At 46.5% G+C, this 21352-nt stretch overlaps 1 protein-coding gene across 5 annotated transcripts in view; it reads left to right on the forward strand.

Annotated features, from left to right (window-relative positions):
- The window catches only part of DPP3 (dipeptidyl peptidase 3), a 29052-nt gene continuing 7700 nt past the window's right edge, over nucleotides 1-21352 (forward strand). The window contains exons 1-13 of one of the 5 annotated variants that reach the window (XM_074336734.2): nucleotides 503-600; nucleotides 1275-1406; nucleotides 1826-2100; nucleotides 11996-12085; nucleotides 12642-12779; nucleotides 13350-13424; nucleotides 14004-14097; nucleotides 17148-17278; nucleotides 17391-17521; nucleotides 17603-17661; nucleotides 20409-20603; nucleotides 20782-20894; nucleotides 21254-21346. In XM_074336734.2, coding sequence (XP_074192835.2) covers nucleotides 1831-2100; nucleotides 11996-12085; nucleotides 12642-12779; nucleotides 13350-13424; nucleotides 14004-14097; nucleotides 17148-17278; nucleotides 17391-17521; nucleotides 17603-17661; nucleotides 20409-20603; nucleotides 20782-20894; nucleotides 21254-21346 — 1389 coding nt within the window. In that variant the 5' untranslated portion in view covers nucleotides 503-600; nucleotides 1275-1406; nucleotides 1826-1830. Of the gene's footprint in view, nucleotides 601-823; nucleotides 966-1274; nucleotides 1407-1822; nucleotides 2101-11995; nucleotides 12086-12641; nucleotides 12780-13349; nucleotides 13425-14003; nucleotides 14098-17147; nucleotides 17279-17390; nucleotides 17522-17602; nucleotides 17662-20408; nucleotides 20604-20781; nucleotides 20895-21253; nucleotides 21347-21352 lie in introns of those variants that run through there. The other 4 variants (XM_019737801.3, XM_019737800.3, XM_074336735.2 and 1 more) reach the window with 4 other exon arrangements.

Here is a 21352-nt window from a genome sequence, read left to right on the forward strand (position 1 = left end):
GCAGGCACGGGTGGAACCATCAGCCCCGACAGGAGTCCGTTCGCCTGTATCCTCGATTCCCAGCACAGATCGTTTTGCGGTCTCCAAAGAGTCTCCACCTCCTGGCTCTTGAATCCAGTGAGGAAGTGGGAGACACATCATTCCCGTTGCGCGGGTTCCCACCTGCAAAACTGAAGTCGGGCGACTGGGAAAACCCCCAAAGGAGAGCGGGGTCGTGGGTGTGTATGTGGAGGGAAATTGTGGTACTCTGTCCATGACACCCATGCCACCCCGCCGGGACTCAGGGCACCTTGTCAGCCCTGTCTGCCGGGACTAGGCCGCGGCCAGGCCGGCCACGCAGGTTCCCGCCCCCAGGCGACCGCTGCCAGTGGACAAAAGGCCAAGGCTGTAAGGGCCATACCGCAAGCGAACCAGTGGCGCCTGGAAGCGGGGAGCAGGCGGACCGGCGGAGCTCGCTTCGGCGCGCCTATTGGCTGGAACCGACGCCCATTCGGGCCCCGAGGCCGGACAATTGGCCGGTGGGGGAGGAGTTAGAGGAGCCCCAATGAATGGGGGAGCCGGAAGCAGGAAGTGAGTTTGCGATCGGAGCAGCTGCTGCAGGTGAGGCACGGCGGTTGGGTTTCAGGGTCACAATATGTCCTCCTCGGGGACCGGGCGAGTCTGGACCGAGCGCAAGACCATTTCCTTTCTGCCCCCCATCTAGTACCCCTTCTAGAGTCATCGCGGCCCCGAGGTTAAGGAATGCTTCGCGGGCAGCAAAGGGTTAACACCCCTTTCAGAACCCGGGGGATTATGCTGTTGGGGCGGAGCCTCGGGAGTGGCGGGGGATACTGGAAACACATTCCCAGTAAGGGAGGACGGTGTGGAGAATGCCCTGGGTTGGGAGACCCGTAGTACCCACCGGGACCGTGAGACCTTTGTTAAGTTGCTTGGTCTCACTAAGCCTCAGCCTTCCTATTTGTAAAGTGAGTTTTCTTCCACTTCTGAACTTCTGTGGCTCTGTAGCTGCCCCGGCCCCCGAGCACAGGGAGAGGGCCGGAGGATGAGGGCAGACACAAAGGCAGTTATAGGGATAAGAGTGGGACAGATCCTGGGAACAGTAGGAGGAAAAGAGCAGGAGGAAAATCATTTACTGCTGTAGGTACGTTCCATCCGGTGTGACCTCATCTAATTTGCACATGCACACCCACCTGGTGAGATTGGGATTATCACCCCCATTTTACAGAGGCAGAAACTAAGGTGCAGAAAAGTGAAACAACTTGATTTTATAATAGGAGTCTGGGGCTGAGTGAGGATTGGAACCTTGGTCTTGCAGCTGGTAGCCTGGGAATCTACCCTTGTGACCACTCACGGTGGTGCGTGGAATTGAAGAACCTGCAGGAGAATTCTGAAGAGGAGGCTAGTAGGTCAGAGAAAGACGTGGGGAGCCAGAGCGGGACCTGGGCTGGGAGTCTGGAGATGCAGGTCTCTGCTTCTGACCCTTCCCTTGTTTTATTAGGCAAAGCTCCTAGCCTTACTGGGCTTCAGTTTGCCCATCCGTAAGACTAGTTAGTTGGATTCCATCTTTTAGGTTGAGGGGCCACAGGCCAAATATGGCCCACCAATGTATTTTGTCATCTCCTTGGGTGAGTCACCTGATCTCTGAGCCTCAGTTAGCATATCTGGTTAATGGGCACAATGGTACCCCTCATGGGCTTTTGGGAGGATTACATGAGCTCATGAGAGTGCAGAGCCAGGTATGCGGTTGGTGTGGGGTAAATGATGGCCATGTAGGGTAAATAATGGCCATGATGATGGTGATGGTGATGGTGATGGTTCTCAGCAGGGCCCATGGCGGACACCCAGTACATCCTGCCCAATGACATCGGCGTGTCTAGCCTGGACTGCCGCGAGGCCTTTCGCCTGCTGTCACCCACAGAGCGCCTCTATGCCCACCACCTATCACGGGCTGCCTGGTATGGAGGCCTGGCTGTGCTGTTGCAGACCTCCCCTGAGGCCCCCTACATCTATGCCCTGCTCAGCCGCCTCTTTCGTGCCCAGGACCCCGACCAGCTGCGCCAGCATGCCCTGGCTGAAGGCCTGACCGAGGAGGAGTATCAGGTCAGTTCTCTCAGGCCAACATGAATTTCTTGAGTGGTTTCTGGGTGTGAGGAACCAGGAAGCTGGGTTACAAAATTCTTTCTCTCTCTTTGGATTAAACCAAAAATTACAAATACTGGAACCTCCCCTCCCGGAGCTTCAGTCTTCTGATCTGCAAAATATGCATGAGGGTAATCTCTACCTCTTAGGGTTGTGGTGACCCGACTCCAAGATAAATGGTGGCTGCCGTGATTATAACGAGGGCTTTGAGTAAAGGAAACAGCTGTGGAGATAGATTCAGAGACGGTAGAGGAATGAGGCCAGAGGTCTATTTCCTGAACCACGTCTTCCTTTACCATGTTTTGTGTTGCTGGGCAGAATATTCCCTGTCCCCTGGTCATTGTTTGTTTGTGGGTCTGTTGGCCAAGTAATACAGGAATGCATTCATAATGCATTACAACAATGCAGAAGGACAGAAAACAATAGGTGGAGATCATTTCATTCTCATGCCCTTCTCAGAGGTAACCACTGAAGATGGTGGGCATGCAGCCTTTTCAGCCCTCTGTCTGTATTCTATACCTCCATGCGTGCATGTGTCAGTTCCTTATTTTCTCTTTTGCATAAATGCAGTCACGTTCTCCATGTTCCTATGAGTCCTTTTTCAGTCCTGCTTTTTTCACTGAACGCCATGTCTTGGAGAACCTCTTTGGGGTACATATTGGTTCACCTCATTCCTTTTTATTGGCTGTGAAGCATTCCCACGCAGTGTACGCTAAAATTAATCTTTTCTTTATTGCTGGACATTTAATTGTTCCCAGTTCTTTTTAAAAATTTCTTCTTCCTTTTTTTTGGTTTTGTTTTTTATTATTTTTTTCTTTTGTTCCTGGTTCTTACAAATAGCACTACAATGAGCATACTTGTGCACGTGTGTGAGTAGGATCTATTTCTAGAAGGATAATTGTTGGGTCAAAGGCTCTGTACATTTACACTTAATTGGTGTTGTTAAATCTTCTGAAAAAGCTTCACCAAGAATGTATGAGAATATGGCCTATCTTTCTATATGTAAAATAAAGGGATTGGATTGCTTATCTCTGAGCTGAGGCCCAGGCTGTTTCTTCTACCTTTTTTGAACTTTGTGTATTCACATCCCATCTCTGGACCTTGATTTCCTCTTTAAAAATGCTAAAAGCTGAAGTGTTTATAAATGGAAAAGTGCTACGCAAGTATTACTGTTTTCAGAAGGATTCTTTTGTTTGTCGGTAGCAGAAACCCACCTCAAATTGGCTTAAATGTAAAAAACTCATAACTTCCAGTGCCTGGTCCGACATGTAAGGAAAGGGCTTAGAAGTTGCCAGTCTGTCCAAACAACAAGTAAAAAGCTGAGCAAACTGAAAAATCGACAACTCTTCTTAGATCCTTAAGAGAAGTGAGGTCACAGGGCAAACTGCTGTACCCAAATTGCAGAGAAACAGGCAGTACAGAGAATCACAACTTACCTGAGCAAAACTTTATGAGCAGGAACCTCTACTGGAACCAGTGCTGGGATAGGAAGACCTGAGCTGTTAACGACGAGTTGCTGTAGGCTCAGTGTAGATAACTCTGAGTTTTAAAAATTCCAGGGGAACCCAGTCTTATTTCCCCACACTTTTGGGGATATTTCCTGGTTCTCACAAGTTTCAGAGATAAAGCCCGTTGTGCTTCCAGCAGGGGGCGCAGAAAAGGAACCAGTTTTGAAGTATGCTTGAACATTCTGTTCATATTAACGTGATCTACCGTCAGGAGAAGCTATTTAATGAGAACCTAATGTACTAGAGTTTGATCAGAACCTAACTGACCTAGGTGAAGGGAAACAGCCAACTCTAGCCCACTCAAGCCATTCTGTCCCACCTACGGGTGAGGCTGGATCATGGGACTGAGAAGTTCTCAGGCCAGAGGCAAAGGCTCACTAAAGACTGAGACTTAATCGTGGGACTGTAGAACGCTTCCCCTGCCCCCATACCTTACCACCGCATTACTAGAGGCCTATTTACAGCAGCAGTTCCTTTTAGCCAGTATATCATATCTGGCTGTGAAGAAAAAAATTACAATACATACTAAAAGGCAAAAAGCATGGTTTGAAGAGGCAGAGCAAACATCAGAACCAGACTCAGGTACGGCAAGGATGTTGGATTTACTAGACCAGGAGTTAAAATAACTATGATTAATATGTTAAGAGCTCCAATGGATACAGTAGACAACATGAAAGGATAGGTGGGCAACGTAAGCAGAGATGGAAATTCTAAGAAAGAACCAAAAATGCTAGAGGTCATAAACACTGTAACAGAAATGAAGAATGCCTTTGATGGGCTTATCAGTAGACTTGGCACAGTTTCAAGAAAGAAACTTGACTCAGAAAGACTTGACTCAGAAAGAATCTCTGAGCTTGAGCATATCTCAATAGAAACCTCCAAAACTGAAAAGCAAAGAGAAAAAAGATGGGGGAAAAAACGTGTCTATCCAAGAACTGTGGGACAATTATAAGAGGTGTAACATGTATGTAATGGGAACACCAGAAGGAAAAGAAAGAGAGAAACAGAAGAAATATCTGGAACAATAATGACTGAGAATTTCCCCAAATTAATGTCAAATATCAAACCACAGATTTGGGAAGCTCAGAAAACGCCAACTTTTTTTTTTTCCTAAATGCAAAAGAATACCCCTTCACTGAGGCATATAATTTTCAAACTACAAGAAATCAAAGATAAATAAAAAGTCTTGAAAGAAGCCAAAGGAAAAGAAAAAAAACTTACCTGTACATGAGCAAAGATAAGAATTACATCCAACTTCTCAGAAACCACGCAAGCAGGAAGAGAGTGGGTTGAAATATTTTAAGTGCTGAAAGAAAAATCCCCAACCTAGAAAGAATTCTGTACTTGTGAAGTTATCCTTCAAAAGTGAAGGAGAAATAGACTTTCTCAGACTAACAGAAATTGAAAAAGTGTGTTGCTGGTAGACCTGCTTTGCAGAAAATGTTAAAAGAAATCCATTAGGAAGGAAAATGATATAGGTTAAAAACTCAGCTCTATATTGGAGATGTAGGAAAAGCATTAGAAAAGGAGTTAGTGAAGGTGAAATACAAACTTATTTTTTTAAATTTTGAATTGATCTCAGAGAATGCAGTTTGTTCAAAATAATAGCAACAATGTGTTCAATAATATATGTATATAAATAAAACTTATGTATGCTTATCTATAAGTGAGATAAATGACAGCAATGACACAGGTGAGGGGAGGCAGGAATTAGAATTATTTTGTTATTGTAAGGTGCTCACACTACCCACTAAACAGTATAGAGTTATTTGAAAGTGGACTTGGATTAGTTGTAAATGTATATCATTAATTCTAGGGCAACCACTAAAACGTAAAAAAGGAAGTACAACTGGTATGCTAAGAAAGGAGAGAAAATGGAATCATACGCAAGATTCAGTTAAAAACCACAAAAGGCAGAAAAAGAATGGAAGACAAAGAAAGGACAACAAATAGAAAATAATAACAAATATGTTAGGTATTAATAGAACCGTATTAGTAATTACGTTGAATGTCAGTGGTCTAAATGTACCAATTAAAAGAGAGATTGTCAGAGTGGATCAAAAAGCAAGACCCAACTGTATATTGTTGACAGGAAACCCACTTTAAATATAAAGACACCTATAGATTAAAAGGAATGGAGGATATCCTGTACCGATAGTAATCAAAAGAAAGTGGGAGTTGCTATATTAATTTTGGAAAGAGCAAACTTAAGGGCCTGGAAAGTTATCAAGGATGAGGAGGAACATAACAACGATAAAAGGGTCAGTTCTCCAAGAAGACATAACAGTCTTTAACGTGTATGTGTTCAACAACAGAACATCAAAATATGTGAGGCAAAAACTGGTAGAACTGCAAGGAGAAATAGACGAATCTGCTATTATAGTTCAAGATTTTAACACCCTTCTTTCAGAAATATGAGTGTGATCAGAAACTATGGTGAATGCTGCTGCCAAGTGCCATCCAACAGAAAGGCTGGGATCTTCAATGTGGGAAGTGGCGTGTCGAACCTTAGTAACAGTGTGTGACAAGTTTCAACTTGTTCTGTGCAATCAGTTGGGTGTAAGCTACAGTTGAGAGTAAGTGTGTTTTAAAGTGTGCCATAAATCATGGATCATGAGTAATGCATTAACATGAAATGGGCAGATGGTTTCATCCTCCATCATGACAACGCTCTGTCACACATTGCTTCTGGTGCGGCAATTTCTATAAAATAAAAAAATTATGGGGTGTCCTCATCTACCTTATTCACCAGATAGATCTGACACCGTGCGACTTCTGGCTCTTCCCCAAAGTCAAAATGACCATGAAAGGTAAATGTTTTGAATTAATTCAGGACATTGAGGCAGCCATGACAGTGCCACTAAAGACACTCATGAAAGAGGACTTCCCAGAACTGCTTCAGAAAGTGGCAAGAACAATGGGATAAATGTGTTCAAAGTGAGGGGGAGTATTTTGAGCAGGATTAATGGCAATGTGTCTTTTACTTTTTATGTAGACATTCACCGTTTTTTTGTGTGTTTTTTTAATCATACCTCCATAGTTAGATCCAGCAGGCAGAAAATCGGTAAGACAGTTGAACTCAAGAACACATCAATCAACTGAATATAATATATATAAACTACTTCAACAGCAGCACAGTAGAGATTCTTCTCAAGCTCACATGGGACATTCACCAAGACAGACCCCATTCTGGGCCATAAAACACATCTGAACAAATTTAAAAGAGTAGAAATAATACAATGTCTGCTCTCAGATCAAAATGAAATTAAACTAGAAATCAATTAACAGAAAAATAGTTGGATTATCCCCCAAATACTTGAAGATTTAACAACACACTTCTAAGTAACACATGGATCAAAGAAGAAATCTCAAGAGAAATTTAAAAATATTTTGAACTAAATGAAAGTAAAAACAACTTATCAAAATTTGTGGGATTCAGCAAAAGCAGTGCTTAGTGGGAAATTTATAGCGTTGAATGCATATATTAAAAAATAAGAAAGAGCTAAAATAAATCATCTAAGTTTCCACTAGGAAACAAGAAGTCACAAGAGCAAATTAAATCCAAAGTAAGCAGAACAAAAGAAATAATAAAAATTAGAGTAGAAATCAATAAAATTGAAAATAAGATATCAACAGAGAAAATCAATGAAACCCAAAGCTTATTCTTTGGAAAGATCAGTAAAATTGATGTCTTAGTCTTTCTGGGCTGTAATAACAAAATATCACAGACTGAGTGGCTTATAAACAACAGAAATTTATTTCTCAGAGTTCTGGAGGCTGGAAGTCCAAGTTCAGGTTGCCAGCATGTTTGGGTTCTAGTGAAAGCCCTCTTCCATCCAGGTTGCAGACTCCTGACTTCTTACTATGTCCTCAAATGGTGAAATGGGTAAGCTAACTGTCTTGGGTCTCCTTTATAAGGGCACTAATTCCAATGATGAGGGCTCTGCCCTCATGACCTAATCACCTACCAAGTGCTCCACCTTCTAATATCATCACTTTGGGGGTTAGGTTTCAACATATGAATTTGGAAGGGGTGGACACAAGCATTTAGACAGTAACAGTAGCTAAGCTTCTATCTAGTCTGTCTAAGAAAAAAGAGGGTCACAAACCATTAATGTCAGAAATGAAAGAAGGGACATTGCTACAGATCCCATGGGCATTAAAAAATTGAATTAGTAACCTTCCCAGACAGAAAACACTAGGCTCATATGGGTTCATTGGTGAATTCTACTAAACATCTAAGAACATTATACCACTTCTCTATAATTTCTTCCAGAAGAGAGAATCAGAGGGAATACTTTTTAACTCATTCAGGGAGGCCAGAATTACCCTAATACCAAAACCAGACAAAGACATTACAAGAAAACTACAGGCCAATATCTCTTACAGACATGGATGCAAAAATCCTGAACAAAACATTAACAAATCAAATCCAACACTGTGTAAAAAGAGTTACACACCATGACCAAGTAGGATTTATCCTGGGTTTGCAAATCTGGTTCGACATTTGAAAATCAGTCAATATAATCCTTTGCATAAGAAGAAAAATCATATGATTATATCAGTAGGGACAGAAAAAAGCATGAGATGAAATCCAATATTCATGACAAAAACTCTCAGTAAATTAGGAATAGAGGGGAATTTCCTCAACAAAGACCATCTACAAAAGACCTACAGCAAATATCATACCATGTTTCTCCAAAAATAAGACGTAGCTGGACCATCAGCTCTAATGCGTCCTTTGGAGCAAAAATTAATATGTCCCGAAATTATATTAATTTTTTCTCCAAAAGACGCAGTAGAGCTGATGGTCCAGCTATGTCTTATTTTCGGGGAAACACGGTATTTAATAGTGACAACTCAAAGCTTTCCCACTAAGATCAGGAACGAGGCAAGGATGTTCTTTCTCACCACTGCTTTTCAACATTGTATTGGAAGTCCTAGCTAATGCAATAAGGCAAGAAAAGGAAATAAAAGTATCAGATTGAGAAGAAAGATATAAAACCAGCTTTGTTGTAGATAACATGTTCATCTATGTAGAAAACTCTGAAAAAATTGACAGCAAAGCTCCTGGAACTAATAGGTGTTTACAACAAGGTTACAGGATGCAAAGTTAATATACAAAAGTCAATTGCCTTTTTATATACCATCAATGAACAAGTAGAATTTGAAATTAAAAACACAATACCATTTACAATAAAAAAGAATACTTAGTTATAAGTTCAATAAAATATGTGCAAGACCTATCTGAGGAAAACTATAAAACTGATGCAATATATTGAAGAACTAAATAAATGTAGAGATATTCCATGTTCATGGATAGGAAGACTCAATATTGTCAAGATGTCAGTTCTTCCCTACTTGATCTATAGAATCAATGCAATCCCAATCAAAATTCCAGCAAGTTATTTAGTGGGTATCGACAAGCTGATTCTAAAGTTTTTATGGAGAATAGCCAACACAATAGTGAAGAAGAACAAAATTGGCACTACTCGACTTCAAGACTTACCGTAAATGTACAGTAATCAAGTAATTATGGTATTGGCAAAAGAATAGACAAATAGACCAATGGAACAGAATAGAGAGCCCAGAAATAGACTCATAAATATAATCAACTGATCTTTGACAAAATGAGCAAAGGGAATACCATGGAGCAGAAATAGTCTTTTAGGCAAATGATGGTGGAACAAATGGACATCCACATGCAAAAAATGAATCTAGACAGAGATTCTACATTCTTCACAAAAATTAATTCAAAGTGGATCACAGACTTAAATGCAAAACTAGAAGATAACAAAAGAGGCACTCTAGATGACCTTGGAGATAACTTTTTAGATACACCAGAGAGTACGATCCTTGAAATAAATAATTGATAAGCTGGGCTTCATTGAAATTAAAAATTTCTGCTCTGTGAAAGACACTGTCAAGAGAATGAAAAGACAAGCCACAGACTGGGAAAAAATATTTGCAAAAGATATGTTTGACAAAGGATTATTATCCAAAATATATAGAACTCTTAAAACTCAACAATAAGCAAACAAACAGCCCAATTAAAAAATGGGCCAAAGACCTTAACAGATTATTTCACCAGAGAAGATATACAGATGGTAAATGAGCATATGAAAAGATGCTACACATCATATTTCATTAGGGAATTTCAAATTTAAAAAATAATGAGATACCTCTACATACACATTAGATTGGCCAACATCTAAAACACTGACAACATCAAATGTTGGCAAGGATGTGGAACAACAGGAACTCTCTTTCATTACTGGTGGGAAGGCAAAATTGTACAGCCACTGTGGACAAGAGTTTGGCAGCTTCTTAAAAACTAAACATACTCTTACCATATAATCCAGCAATCACGCTCCTTGGTATTTACCAAGGTTAAAACTTGAAAGGAGGTGAAAACTTAGGTCCATCCATAAACATGCACACGGATGTTTTAGCAGCTATATTCGTAATTACCAAAATGTGGAAGCAACTAAGCTGGCCTTCAGTAGTTGAATCAATCGACTGTGGTACATCCAGACAATGGAATATTATTCATTGTTAAAAAGAAATGAGAGCTGGCCTGGTGGCTCAGGCGGTTGGAGTACTGTGCTCCTAATGCCGAGGTCGCCAGTTCAATTCCCACATAGGCCAGTGATCTGTGCCCTCTACGGCTAAGATTGTGAACAATAGCTCTCCCTGGAGCTGGGCTGCTGTGAGCAGCCAGAGGTCAGCGTGAGCTGTCGTGGGCTCCTGTGTGCTACTGTGAGCTGCTGGCCAACCACTGGCAACCCACCGACACAACTAGACAGAGAAACAACGGCTTGAACTGGAGCGGTGGCGGGGGGAGGTGGGAAAAGGGGTGGGGGAAGAAATGAGCTCTTAAGCCATGAAAAGACATGGAGCAAGTTAAATGCATATTACTGTGTTTCCCCCAAAATAAGAGCTAGCCGGAAAATCAGCTCTAATGTACCTTTTGGAGCAAAAATTAATGTAAGACCGATCTTATTTTACTGTAAGACTGGGTATATAATGTAATATATAATATAATGTAGTATAATATAATACAGGGTCTTACATTAATTTTTGCTTCAAAAGACGCATTAGAGCTGATGTTCTGGCTAGGTCTTATTTTGGGGGAAACAGGTTAGTAAGTGAAAGAAAGCAATCTAAAAATGCTACCTACTGTGTGATTCCAACTATATGATATTCTGAAAAAGGCAGAACTGTGGAGACAGTAAAAAGATGAGTGGTTGCCAGGCGTTTTGATTTTGAGGACAGACGATTTTTATTTATGGCAGTGAAACTACGTGATAGAATAATGTATCGTACATAATGGTGGCTAGATGTCATAGGTCTGTCCAAACCCACAGAATGTACACCACCAAGAGTGAGCCCTAATGTCATCTGTGGTCTTCGTGTGATAATGTGTCAGTGTAGGTTCGTCAGCTGTAACAAATGTACTCTAGTAGGGATGGTGACAGTGGGGGAGGCTGTGCTTGTGTGGAGGAAGGGGGTACCCGGGAGATCTCTGTACCTGCTGCTCCATTTTGCCATGAACCTACCACTACTCTAAAAAATAAAGTATTTTTTTAAAAAGAGAGAGTTATTGGCTTACACAGTTGAGGAGTACAGGGTCAGGGGAGGCTCCAGGCATGGCTAGATTTGGGGGCTCAGTGATATCATTGTGATGCAGTCTTCATCTCTCAGCTTTGCTTTCTTTCCTGACTCCAGCAGGGAGCTGCAGGGGCTCCAGGCTTGGTGACCCCTAGGACAAAACAGGCTCTCTTTGCACCTGGGAGATTTCCTGGATAGGGAGGGCTCTAACTGGCCACCTTGAGCCTATGCCCACCTCTGCAGTGGGCGAGGGGAGCTCCTCCCCTCCCTGCCCAAAGGAAGATGTGAGGTTTCGTTGCTGGAGGAAGGGAGACTAGATTTCGGGCCAGCCGAAGCCATAGAGTAGAGGACCAGGACCCCTCCAGCCTTAGCATTTGGTGCCTCCGGTGCCAGCTGCCTGCCAGGTGGGGGCAGAGGACAGGCTTTCTGCAGGTGACGGTGTTTAGACTGGGCCTTAAAGGTCATGGGACGGCTGCAGGTGACTGAGAGCATGTTGGGCGTAGCAGGAACAAAGGTGGCTGTGTTTGGTAGCTACTGAGAAGGCCATTTTGGTGGGACAGGGGTGCAGCCTCCCTGGTATGTTGGGGCCAGGTGGGGGCCTTCTGGGATCTGGGTCCTGCCCCCACATTTCCCAGCCTCACCTATACTGGTTCCTCTGGGTGTTAACCTCTCAGGAGGGCACCTCCCTGGGGCGGGGAGGCTGTGCCTCCAGGTGTCTGATGCCCACCTCCCTCCAGGCGTTCCTGGTCTATGCTGCGGGGGTCTATTCCAACATGGGCAACTACAAGTCCTTCGGTGACACCAAGTTTGTTCCCAACCTGCCGAAGGTGAGTGAAGGAGGGCGGGGAAGGTGGGAAATTGGGGGTCAGTGGGATGGGAGGGAGGCCCTGAGCAGAGCCCTAACCCTGTCACTGCCACGCTGCATGAGCTCAGGTCAGCTCCCAGCCTCGCTGGGTGCAGCCTCCTGACTGCTGACCCAAGGGGAGGACGTGGACGTGCTCTGTGAACTGTTAGGTGCGTGCAGAAATGAAGCCTGGTGGTCATCCCTGGGCACAGTGGAGAAGCCTGGGTACAGGAGTCCCTCCCTGGGACTGGGGCTCGGGCTCATCTGGGGCCGAGGCAGGTCTTACACCAGGGCCCCCAGCCCTTACTGTGCACACGCACTGCCTGGCGAGCTTGTTGGAATGCAGCTTTTGATTGAAAGGTTTGCGGTGGGGCCTGAAATTTGACATTTCTCAGGCAATCCCAATGCTGCTGGCCCATCGATCGCACTAGAAGCTGAAGGTGTTAGATTGTGGGAGAAGAGCTTGGGGGTGGTTGTGGAGGCCCCACAAGGCAGGTTTAGGTGATGTGGCTGGGCCAATGGCCTCCCGTCCCCTGCAGGAGAAGCTGGAACGTGTGATCCTGGGGAGTAAGGCCTCCCAGCAGCAGCCAGAAGCAGTCAGGGGCCTCTGGCAGACCTGCGGGGAGCTGATGTTCTCTCTGGAGCCGAGGCTTCGACACCTCGGGCTGGGGAAGGAGGTAAGGACCCCAACCATACAGGGGAGTGGAGGGTGTCCTTTCAGGCCACCTGGTATGGAGAAAAGGGACTCAATGGGGATGCAGCAGGCTCTGTCTCACACTCTTGAGGCACAGCTGTTCCCCACTTCAGGCCTCAGTTTTGCCATCTGTAAAATGGGAAGCAAGTTGGATGGAATGCTTTCTGATATCCTGGGATGCTCTGTGCAGAAGGAGGGAAGGAGAGAAGAGCTGAGAGCTTGAGGGAGCTGAGGAGGGAAGGAGAGGAAAGGAGGGGGACCCAGGCTTTTGCCTCTGGAGGCTGCTTGGGAACTATGTAGGGTGAGTGACATGGGAAGCCTTAGGGTTGGGCCGACCCGTGAGAGGCTGGAGCAGAGCTGCAGGAGGGCCTCTGTTGTTTGTGTTACAATTTTTTCCCTGGAAAGAGATGGAGGGAGACAGAATAGAGGCTGCTGAGAAGGAGGTGCAGGAAACCTGGGGCTGGAGAGCATGCACCGGGGAGGGATTCACCAACCACCCTGCAGCCTCCGACCTCAGCAACTTCTCCTTTCCATCTGCCTCCTTCACCGACAGGGCATCACCACCTATTTCTCTGGGGATTGTACCATGGAAGATGCCAAACTGGCCCAAGACTTTCTGGACTCACAGGTTTGGGGAACTTGGGGCAGTGGTTTGACGGGGCCCCCTCGCCCCTGGCACCTACTCCTGGGTCTCAGCGTGGGCTCAGAGACCCGGGCATCTTGGGTCCTTGAGGTGGAGAAGACTTGGGGATCCTTGTCTAAGAGTCAGCCTGGCTCAAATGAAGACGTCCTCACCCCACCCCAGGTCGAAGGGCAGGTCAAGGCAGAACATGAGAGCTGCCGGAGAGTCCACATGTGGGGTTCACCTCCCAACTTAGCTGCTCAGCAGCTGTGTGACCAGTTTCCTTGTCTGTGAAATGGCGCTTGCCTCATGTAGCTCTGGGTTAGCTTAGGTCACGTGGTACCTGGCCCAGCTAAGTCAGTGCTTAGTAAAAGTCAGTGCTCAGTGTACTGAACAGAGTAGGAGAGTCTGCCCTGGCCTGCCCACTGACTCTCTCCCCTCGCAGCTGACTCAGGCAGGTCCCCAGGGGGCCCCAGCCTGCTTTGTCTCTGTGTCTTCTTCCTGCTATGACCCGCTTTCCCTATGCCTCCCCACAGCCCTCTTGGGACTTCCTCTCCCCTCATCCCTTGCCCTGGTCTTTTCCAGAACCTCAGTGCCTATAACACACGGCTCTTCAAGGAGGTCGACCAGGATGGGAAGCCCCGCTATGAGGTGCGCCTGGCTTCCGTGCTTGGCACAGGTGAGCTCCTTTCTGTATATGTGGGGATGGTGAACTTACTACTAAGTGTCTTTCAAAGTACCTCAAGGTCAAGCCCAAATCCATCTCTAAGGGCTCCATTGTTCATAACTCTTTGGCTACAAGTGAGGGAATCTATTTTATATTTGCCTAAACCAAAAGGGGACTTTACAGCCTTGTGTAATTAAAAAGCCAAGAGTAGGAAGTATTTAGGCACAGCTGGATCCAGCTGCTCAGACGGTATTCTCAGAAATTTCTCACTGACTCTAGATGGTGAACACACCATGCAATATATAGAAGATGTATTATAGCATTGTACACTTGAAACTTATATAATTTTACAAACCATTGTCACCCCAATAAATTAATGACAATTTTAATTAAATTGAAAAACAAGTTTCTCCATCTCTTGGCTGGGCTTTCTTTGGCTTCATTCACAGCTGCTCCCACAGAGACACTAGCCTGGCCGTTTCAGCAGAAGGAGGGTCCTTTGTTCCCAGAAGCTTCTCCATAAGGTCTTGGAGTGGCTCTAGTTTCTCTATGTGGATCCCATATTTACCTATGAACTGATCCCTGTGGTCAAGGGCCAGGTCTCTGATTGGCTAGATCTGGTCCCAAGCCTACTTCAGAGCCAAGCAATGAGGTCGGCTCCTCCTCCACCTGAACTGGAGGTGGTAGTGGTGGGGGTTTCTCAAAGGAAAATTAGGGTCTGTTTCCAGGTGAGGGGGAAATGGATGCAGTGTGGGCAGGAATGTCCAGGCCCCTAGGAGGACCTTTGCAATCTGGCCCTCCCTTCCCTACCCACCTACAGCTTCTCAGCTCCCAGCCTCATATCCCTCCCAGTCTTCCTCTGAGACTCCATGCCCCAGCCATGCTCAGCAGCCTCCAGTTCCCTGAAAACGCCATGTTCTCACATACTCTCCACAGGCCTTTGCACAGACTGTTTCCTCCTTCCCGCCTGGAATATTCTCCCTCCCCTCTAGATGTTCACCTGATGACATCTGCTCATCCTTTAGGCCATGCTTGGACATCACCTTCTCCAGGAGCTTTCTCTGTCTTCCCATAACTGAGTCCGGGCCCTTCTTCCCCATCAGTACACCCAGTAATTTCCCAGTTATTTTTCCTTTTCCTCCACGTGTCTGCAAGCCCCTTGAGGGACTAGGTTTCATTCACCATTATTTCCCCAGTGGCTAGAACTTGGTAGATACTCAGATACTTGGTGTATGAATAAGTGAAGATGGGTGGGGAACTACACTTCTGGTGGAGGGAACAGCATGAGCCAAGGCAGAGTGGTGGGAAAATTTAGGAATTAGCAACTAGTTTGATTTGACTAGGGAAAGGGATATGGGATTCAAGGGAATAGGAGTAGATTACACCAGAATATAAGCTGGGCCTGTACTTATAGGATGCAATATAGGACAATGTCTTTGGAGTCATGCTGCCTGAGTGCATCAGTTATCTATTGCTGTGTAACAAACATCCCCACACTTTAGTGATATAACCCCACCGTTTTGTGCCCACGGACTCTGTGGTCAAGAATTTGGATGGGGCATGCTAGGAACAGCTTGCTTCTGCTTGACCATGGCTGAGGCCTCAGCTGGGAAGACTTGGAGACTGGGGCTGACTTGACAGCTGGGAGCTGGAATCATCTGCAGGTTTCCTTACACACACATCCAGCGGTATATGCTAGCTGTCTGTCAGCTGAGACCTCAGCTAGGGCTGTCAACCAGAACGCCTCACGTGGCTTTTTCATATTGCTCACCATAGCTGGGCTCCAAGAGCGAGCACTCCAAGAGAGCTAGGCAGAAGCTGTGTTGTCTTTTATGACCTAGCCTCAGTAGTCCCGTGTGTCACTTCTGCTGTAGTCATAAGCCTGCCCTCCTTCAATAAGCGAGAATATAGCTCCCACGTCCTGATGGGAGTTGGGAGATTCTGGGGCTTTTCTTTTTTTACATAACTAGAAGTATGTTTTATTGATCAGAGGCAACAAGCAAAATGTAACAGTATGTCGGTATCCCATGGCTTCTGTAACAAATCACCATAAATGTAGTGGCATGAAACAACATAAATTTATTCTGTTATAGTTCTGGAGGCCCAAAATCTAAAATGAAACTCCAGTTCCTTCTGGAGCCTTCCTGGGGAAATCCGTTTCCCTCCCTCTCAGATTCTGGAAGCTGCCTGCATTGCTTGGCTCACGGCCCTTCCCACAGCTCTTCAACTTCTTTCTTATCATATCTACTTCCCAGTCACCCTCTTGTTTTCTTATTAGGACCATTGTCATTACATGTAGGGTAGGGCGATCTTTTTATTTTTTATTTACTTTTATTATTATTATTATTTTTTTTAACAGGACTTTATTGGGGAACAGTAGTGTGTTTTTCCCAGGACTCATCAGCTCCATCCAAGTCAAGTTGTTGTCCTTTCAATCTTAGTTGTGGAGGGTGTAGCTCAGCTCCAGGTCCAGTTGCCATTGTTAGTTGCAGGGGGTGCAGCCCACTATCCCTTGCTGGAGTTGAACTGGCAACCTTGTGATTGAGAGCCCACGCTCCAACCAACTGAGCCATCTGGACACCCGGGAGCTCAGCAGCAGCTCATTGACTCCACTCTAGTTGTAGCTTGCTGGCCCACTGGGGAATTGAACCGGCAGCCCTGTTGCCCAGAGCTCACGTTCTAACCAACTGAGCCACCCGTCCGCCCCGGGCTATCTTTTTAAAATACAGTCTGCCACACGATGTGAATCCTCCCCTGCTACGTCTTACCCATGTGATCTTGGAATTAACCTCTCGGTACCTTAGTTTCCCCATCTGTAAAATGGGGATAATAATTTTCCTCTTTCCTCAGAGTGATGTGAGGCTTAAATGAGTTGCCACATGTAAAGCACTTAGAACATTTCATGCTACTTAATGTGTATATTTTTGAAGATGAAAGTTTATACTAGTTTCTGTAGGCAGTGGACAGCCATGGAAGAGCTTAGAGTAGAATAATGTTATGGTGAGAAGCCTGCTGGGGTGTCTTACTCTCGCCTTTCCCCTGAGCTACGCTTTTTCCCTCAGAGCCTGCTCTTGACTCTGAAATGACTTCCAAGCTGAAGAGCTGCAAGTTCCAGGGGAGCCATTTCCGGGTGACCCGGGGGGACTATGCACCCATCCTCCAGAAGGTGGTGGAGCACCTGGAGAAGGCCAAGGTAGGGCTGGCTGGGGCTTGTGGTGTATGAGCTCCAAGCTCCTCTGGGAAGCGTAGGGCGGGTAAGGGGTGGGTGGGTGGCCTGAGGCTAACCAACCCCTGCTCACCCCCAGACGTATGCAGCCAACAGCCACCAGGAGCAGATGCTGGCTCAGTATATAGAAAGCTTCACCCAGGGCTCCATTGAGGCTCACAAGAGGGGCTCCCGCTTCTGGATCCAGGACAAAGGCCCCATTGTGGAGAGGTGAGGGGGCTCAACCTCATCCCACCCCACCCCACCCCCTCCTTCCCGCCCCTCCTCCATCTCTGCCCTTCTCTCCTTCAGTTACATCGGGTTCATCGAGAGCTACCGAGACCCCTTTGGTTCCCGTGGAGAGTTTGAAGGTAACTTCCGGGAGGCGGGAGGTCAGATCAGTAACCCTTTCCGCACGTCCCCTAAGGGCTCTCCCCTTCCCACTGGGCAGTAATACTAATAATAACAACTGCCAGAGTTGATGATGTGCCCTGGAGTGGACACTTACCTATATGCGCTTGTTTATCCTGTGAGGATTTCTGTCCTCACTTTACAGATGTGGGAACCGAGGCACAGTACGTAGGTGGCCGAGCCCGGGTGCCTTGGCTCTGAGCCACTTTGCTGTGCTGCCATTGGTAATCTGGTTTGGGCACTGGCTTTGTCCGTTCCAAGCCCGACTTTGTGATCTTGGGCCAATTAACCCCACCTCTAAGCATAGTCGCTCCCTTTTGGGTGCCAGGGGAAGTGAGATATTATATGCAGACTACCTAGCACAATGCCAGGTGCATAAAAGTGCTGGTGAATGGGAGCATAATAACATGACTGTGAACTTGACTCAGCTGCTGTCATCCCAAGACAGGTGGCAGGTTGCCTTGGCCACTGTGCCCACATCCCCTACAGGACCCACCTGTGCAAGGCAGGGCATCCAGCCTGAGAATTTAGACTTGTCTCTGCCAAGCCCCTGGATATAGAGTCTGGAGCATCCAACTGCCAGAAGCCAGAGAAACTAGCCTGGGAGGAGAGAGGAAGGCGCCAGCCGCCATGGTTGGCTTGGGTCTGAGCCCGTAGATCCAGGCCCAGGGACAGTGCATAAGGTGGCAGGGCAGAGGCAGGTGTGCATACCTGCAGCTTTCCTGCCCAGGTCCTGATTTGCCAGGCCTGCTCTGAGGGCCAGTACCCAAGGGCCTCCTCAGCACCCTCAATCTCAGATGCCCCCCATTATAACTCATTATTATTAGAAAGGTAGTCTATGTTCATAGCCACAAATTTTGAAAATACAGAAAAAAAACCAACTGTGATTTTACTTGCCCCAAGGTTAAAATTTGGAATATACTTTTTGTCTTTTGTTTTTATAGAGAGCTTATAAATGTTTAAAAGCATGTAATTGTGTTTGTGTGTGTATGTAACTTAAAAATCCATGTTTGTTGTAAGTAATGAGAACAGTACAGAAGTATGTAGAATAAAATGTGAAATTTCTCCTTTACTACCTTCTTCTATGTCACCCCTCTCCAGAGGTCACCACAGCTCACGGCTGAGTTCAAGTCCTTCCAGACCTTTGTCTAAGCATTAACACACGTACATTACTTTTAATCTATCCAGGTAGATATTGTGAATATTGTATACATTGTTCTGTCATTTGCTTTTTTCACTTAACGGTAAAGCTTGGTATCTTTTCAAATCAGTACATATAGTCCTACCACATTCTTTTTTTTTTTAAGTTGGATTTTTCTTTTTTAATTTTATTAGGAAATATTGGGGGACAGTGTGTTTCTCCAGGGCCCATCAACTCCAAGTCGTTGTCCTTCAATCTAGTTGTGGAGGGCGCAGCTCAGCTCCAAGTCCAGTCGCCGTTTTCCATCTTAGTTGCAGGGGGCGCAGCCCACCATCCCATGCGGGAATTGAACCGACAACCTTGTTGAGAGCTTGCGCTCTAACCAACTGAACCATCCGGCTGCCCCTCTGGAAGCTCAATGGCAGCTCGTTGCCTTCAATCTAGTTGTGGAGGGCGCAGCTCACTGACCCATGTGGGAATCAAACCGGCAACCCTGTTGTTCAGAGCTTGCGCTCTAACCAACTGAGCCATCCGGCCGCCCTACCACATTCTTTTTAATAGCTGCTTAGTATTCACAATATATCATAAATAATTTCCCATGACATTTGATACTATCCTACATGTCTAACAGTTGCATGACATGCCATCACATAGCTGCCCCAGAATTTATTTAGTCAATCGCCAATTGTTGGACATATACGTTGCTTTTCCTTCTTTGCTATTTTAATCACCCTCTCTCCCTGGACTGGTGTGACGATTCCATTGAACAGAGTGAATCCAGACAAGGAGGCTTTGCCTACCCTGACTCTTGGCCAGGTTAACCCATTGTTCTCAAGAGCCTGACCAGGCAGTAGTCTAGGCCAGGCCTTTCTGAGGTATAGTTCATTCAGGGTTAATAGGAATTACATCCAGAAGAAGGGTTTGGTGCTAAGCAGCAAGGGGTCTCTGCCTACAGGACTTTTCAGTACCTTTAATATGTAAATGTGATTAGGAACCTCTAGGAACTTGGAGATAGAGTATGTCGTGCTGCCTAAACTTATTTGATCAGGTAGCTCTTTCTTTATGAAGCTTTGCATAGAAAACGTGTTCTGTGGAGGGCATTTTGGAAACACTGCTTTAAGCCAGGAACTCTAACTGCATTGAATGTGAAAGGATCAGTCCCAGCCCATTTGTAAAGCAGCCTCGCGCACTGCCACACAAGCCAAATGTTCTAGCCACGCGGGACAGCTCACACTTCCCCCCAAAAGAAGAGCGTCCTTCTTTGCTCATATAGTCCCTTCCGCTGGGAATCTGATCCTTTCCAGACCACCCCCTACGTACTCCCCATAAACTCTAAGATCCATCTCAGCTGTTACCCAGTGAGGCCTTTTCTCCAGATCCGGCTCACCTCAGTGACCTCTGTAAAGGCAGGGCCCAGGCCTGGGTCACTGCTGTCCCCATACAGGCGCATTACACACAGCAGGCAGTCACTACATGCATGAAGACTGGAGGGGTTTAGGGGTTGAGTGGGATGTGAGACCCCTCCCGAGCTCTGCCGACCCACAGACCTTTCTCTCCCCACCGCAGGCTTCGTGGCCATGGTGAACAAGGCCATGAGTGCCAAGTTTGAGCGGCTGGTGGCGAGCGCGGAGCAGCTGCTGAAGGAGCTGCCCTGGCCCCGGGCCTTTGAGAAGGACAAGTTCCTCACCCCCGACTTCACCTCCCTGGATGTTCTCACCTTCGCTGGTTCCGGCATCCCTGCTGGCATCAACATCCCCAACTGTGAGCCTCAGCCTGCCCTCAGCACCCCTGGCCAGGAACCTCCATTGAGAGTCGCCCCCTTCCCGCCATATACTCACCCGGCCTCAAATTGCCGCGCTCAATTCACCATCCCAGCCTATTGCTCTTGTCTGTGACCCTTGACCTTTGCCCCTTCTCCCCTCCCTGCCCTCTCCTTCAGATGACGACCTGAGGCAGACAGAAGGCTTTAAGAACGTGTCGCTGGGGAACGTGCTGGCTGTGGCCTACGCCACGCAGCGGGAGAAGCTCACCTTCCTGGAGGAGGATGACAAGGTGGGCACTGGCAGCCCGGGGGTCAGGGCTGGGTTGGGCCTGACCTCCGCCGCCACCAGGAAGGCAGGGAAGGGGGAAAGAGCACAGCTTCAGTCCTGGCTCTGCCGCTTCCCAGCCATGTGACCTTGTGACTTTGGAGCCTGTTTTCCTCACCTGTCAAACACAGGAGGCCGTCCCTTCCTCCTGGGTTGTTGCAAGGATGAGATGGGCCGCCTAGTGCCCAGTGTAGAGCCTGGTGTGTGGTAGGCCTTTGCCAAACGTGTGTGATGATGGGCTCTCGGCCTGGCAGAAGGGGCGTTGGCAGGCTGTGTGGCCGTGATGGGACAGTCAATAGCACGGGTCTCTGCTTGTCTTGGTAGGACCTGTACATCCGCTGGAAGGGACCGTCCTTTGATGTGCAGGTGGGCCTGCACGAGCTGCTGGGCCATGGCAGCGGCAAGCTCTTTGTGCAGGTAAGA

Source organism: Rhinolophus sinicus, chromosome 14 (assembly GCF_057876585.1).
Source record: "Rhinolophus sinicus isolate RSI-liver-muscle chromosome 14, RSI-T2T, whole genome shotgun sequence".
NCBI classification, from domain to species: domain Eukaryota; kingdom Metazoa; phylum Chordata; class Mammalia; order Chiroptera; family Rhinolophidae; genus Rhinolophus; species Rhinolophus sinicus.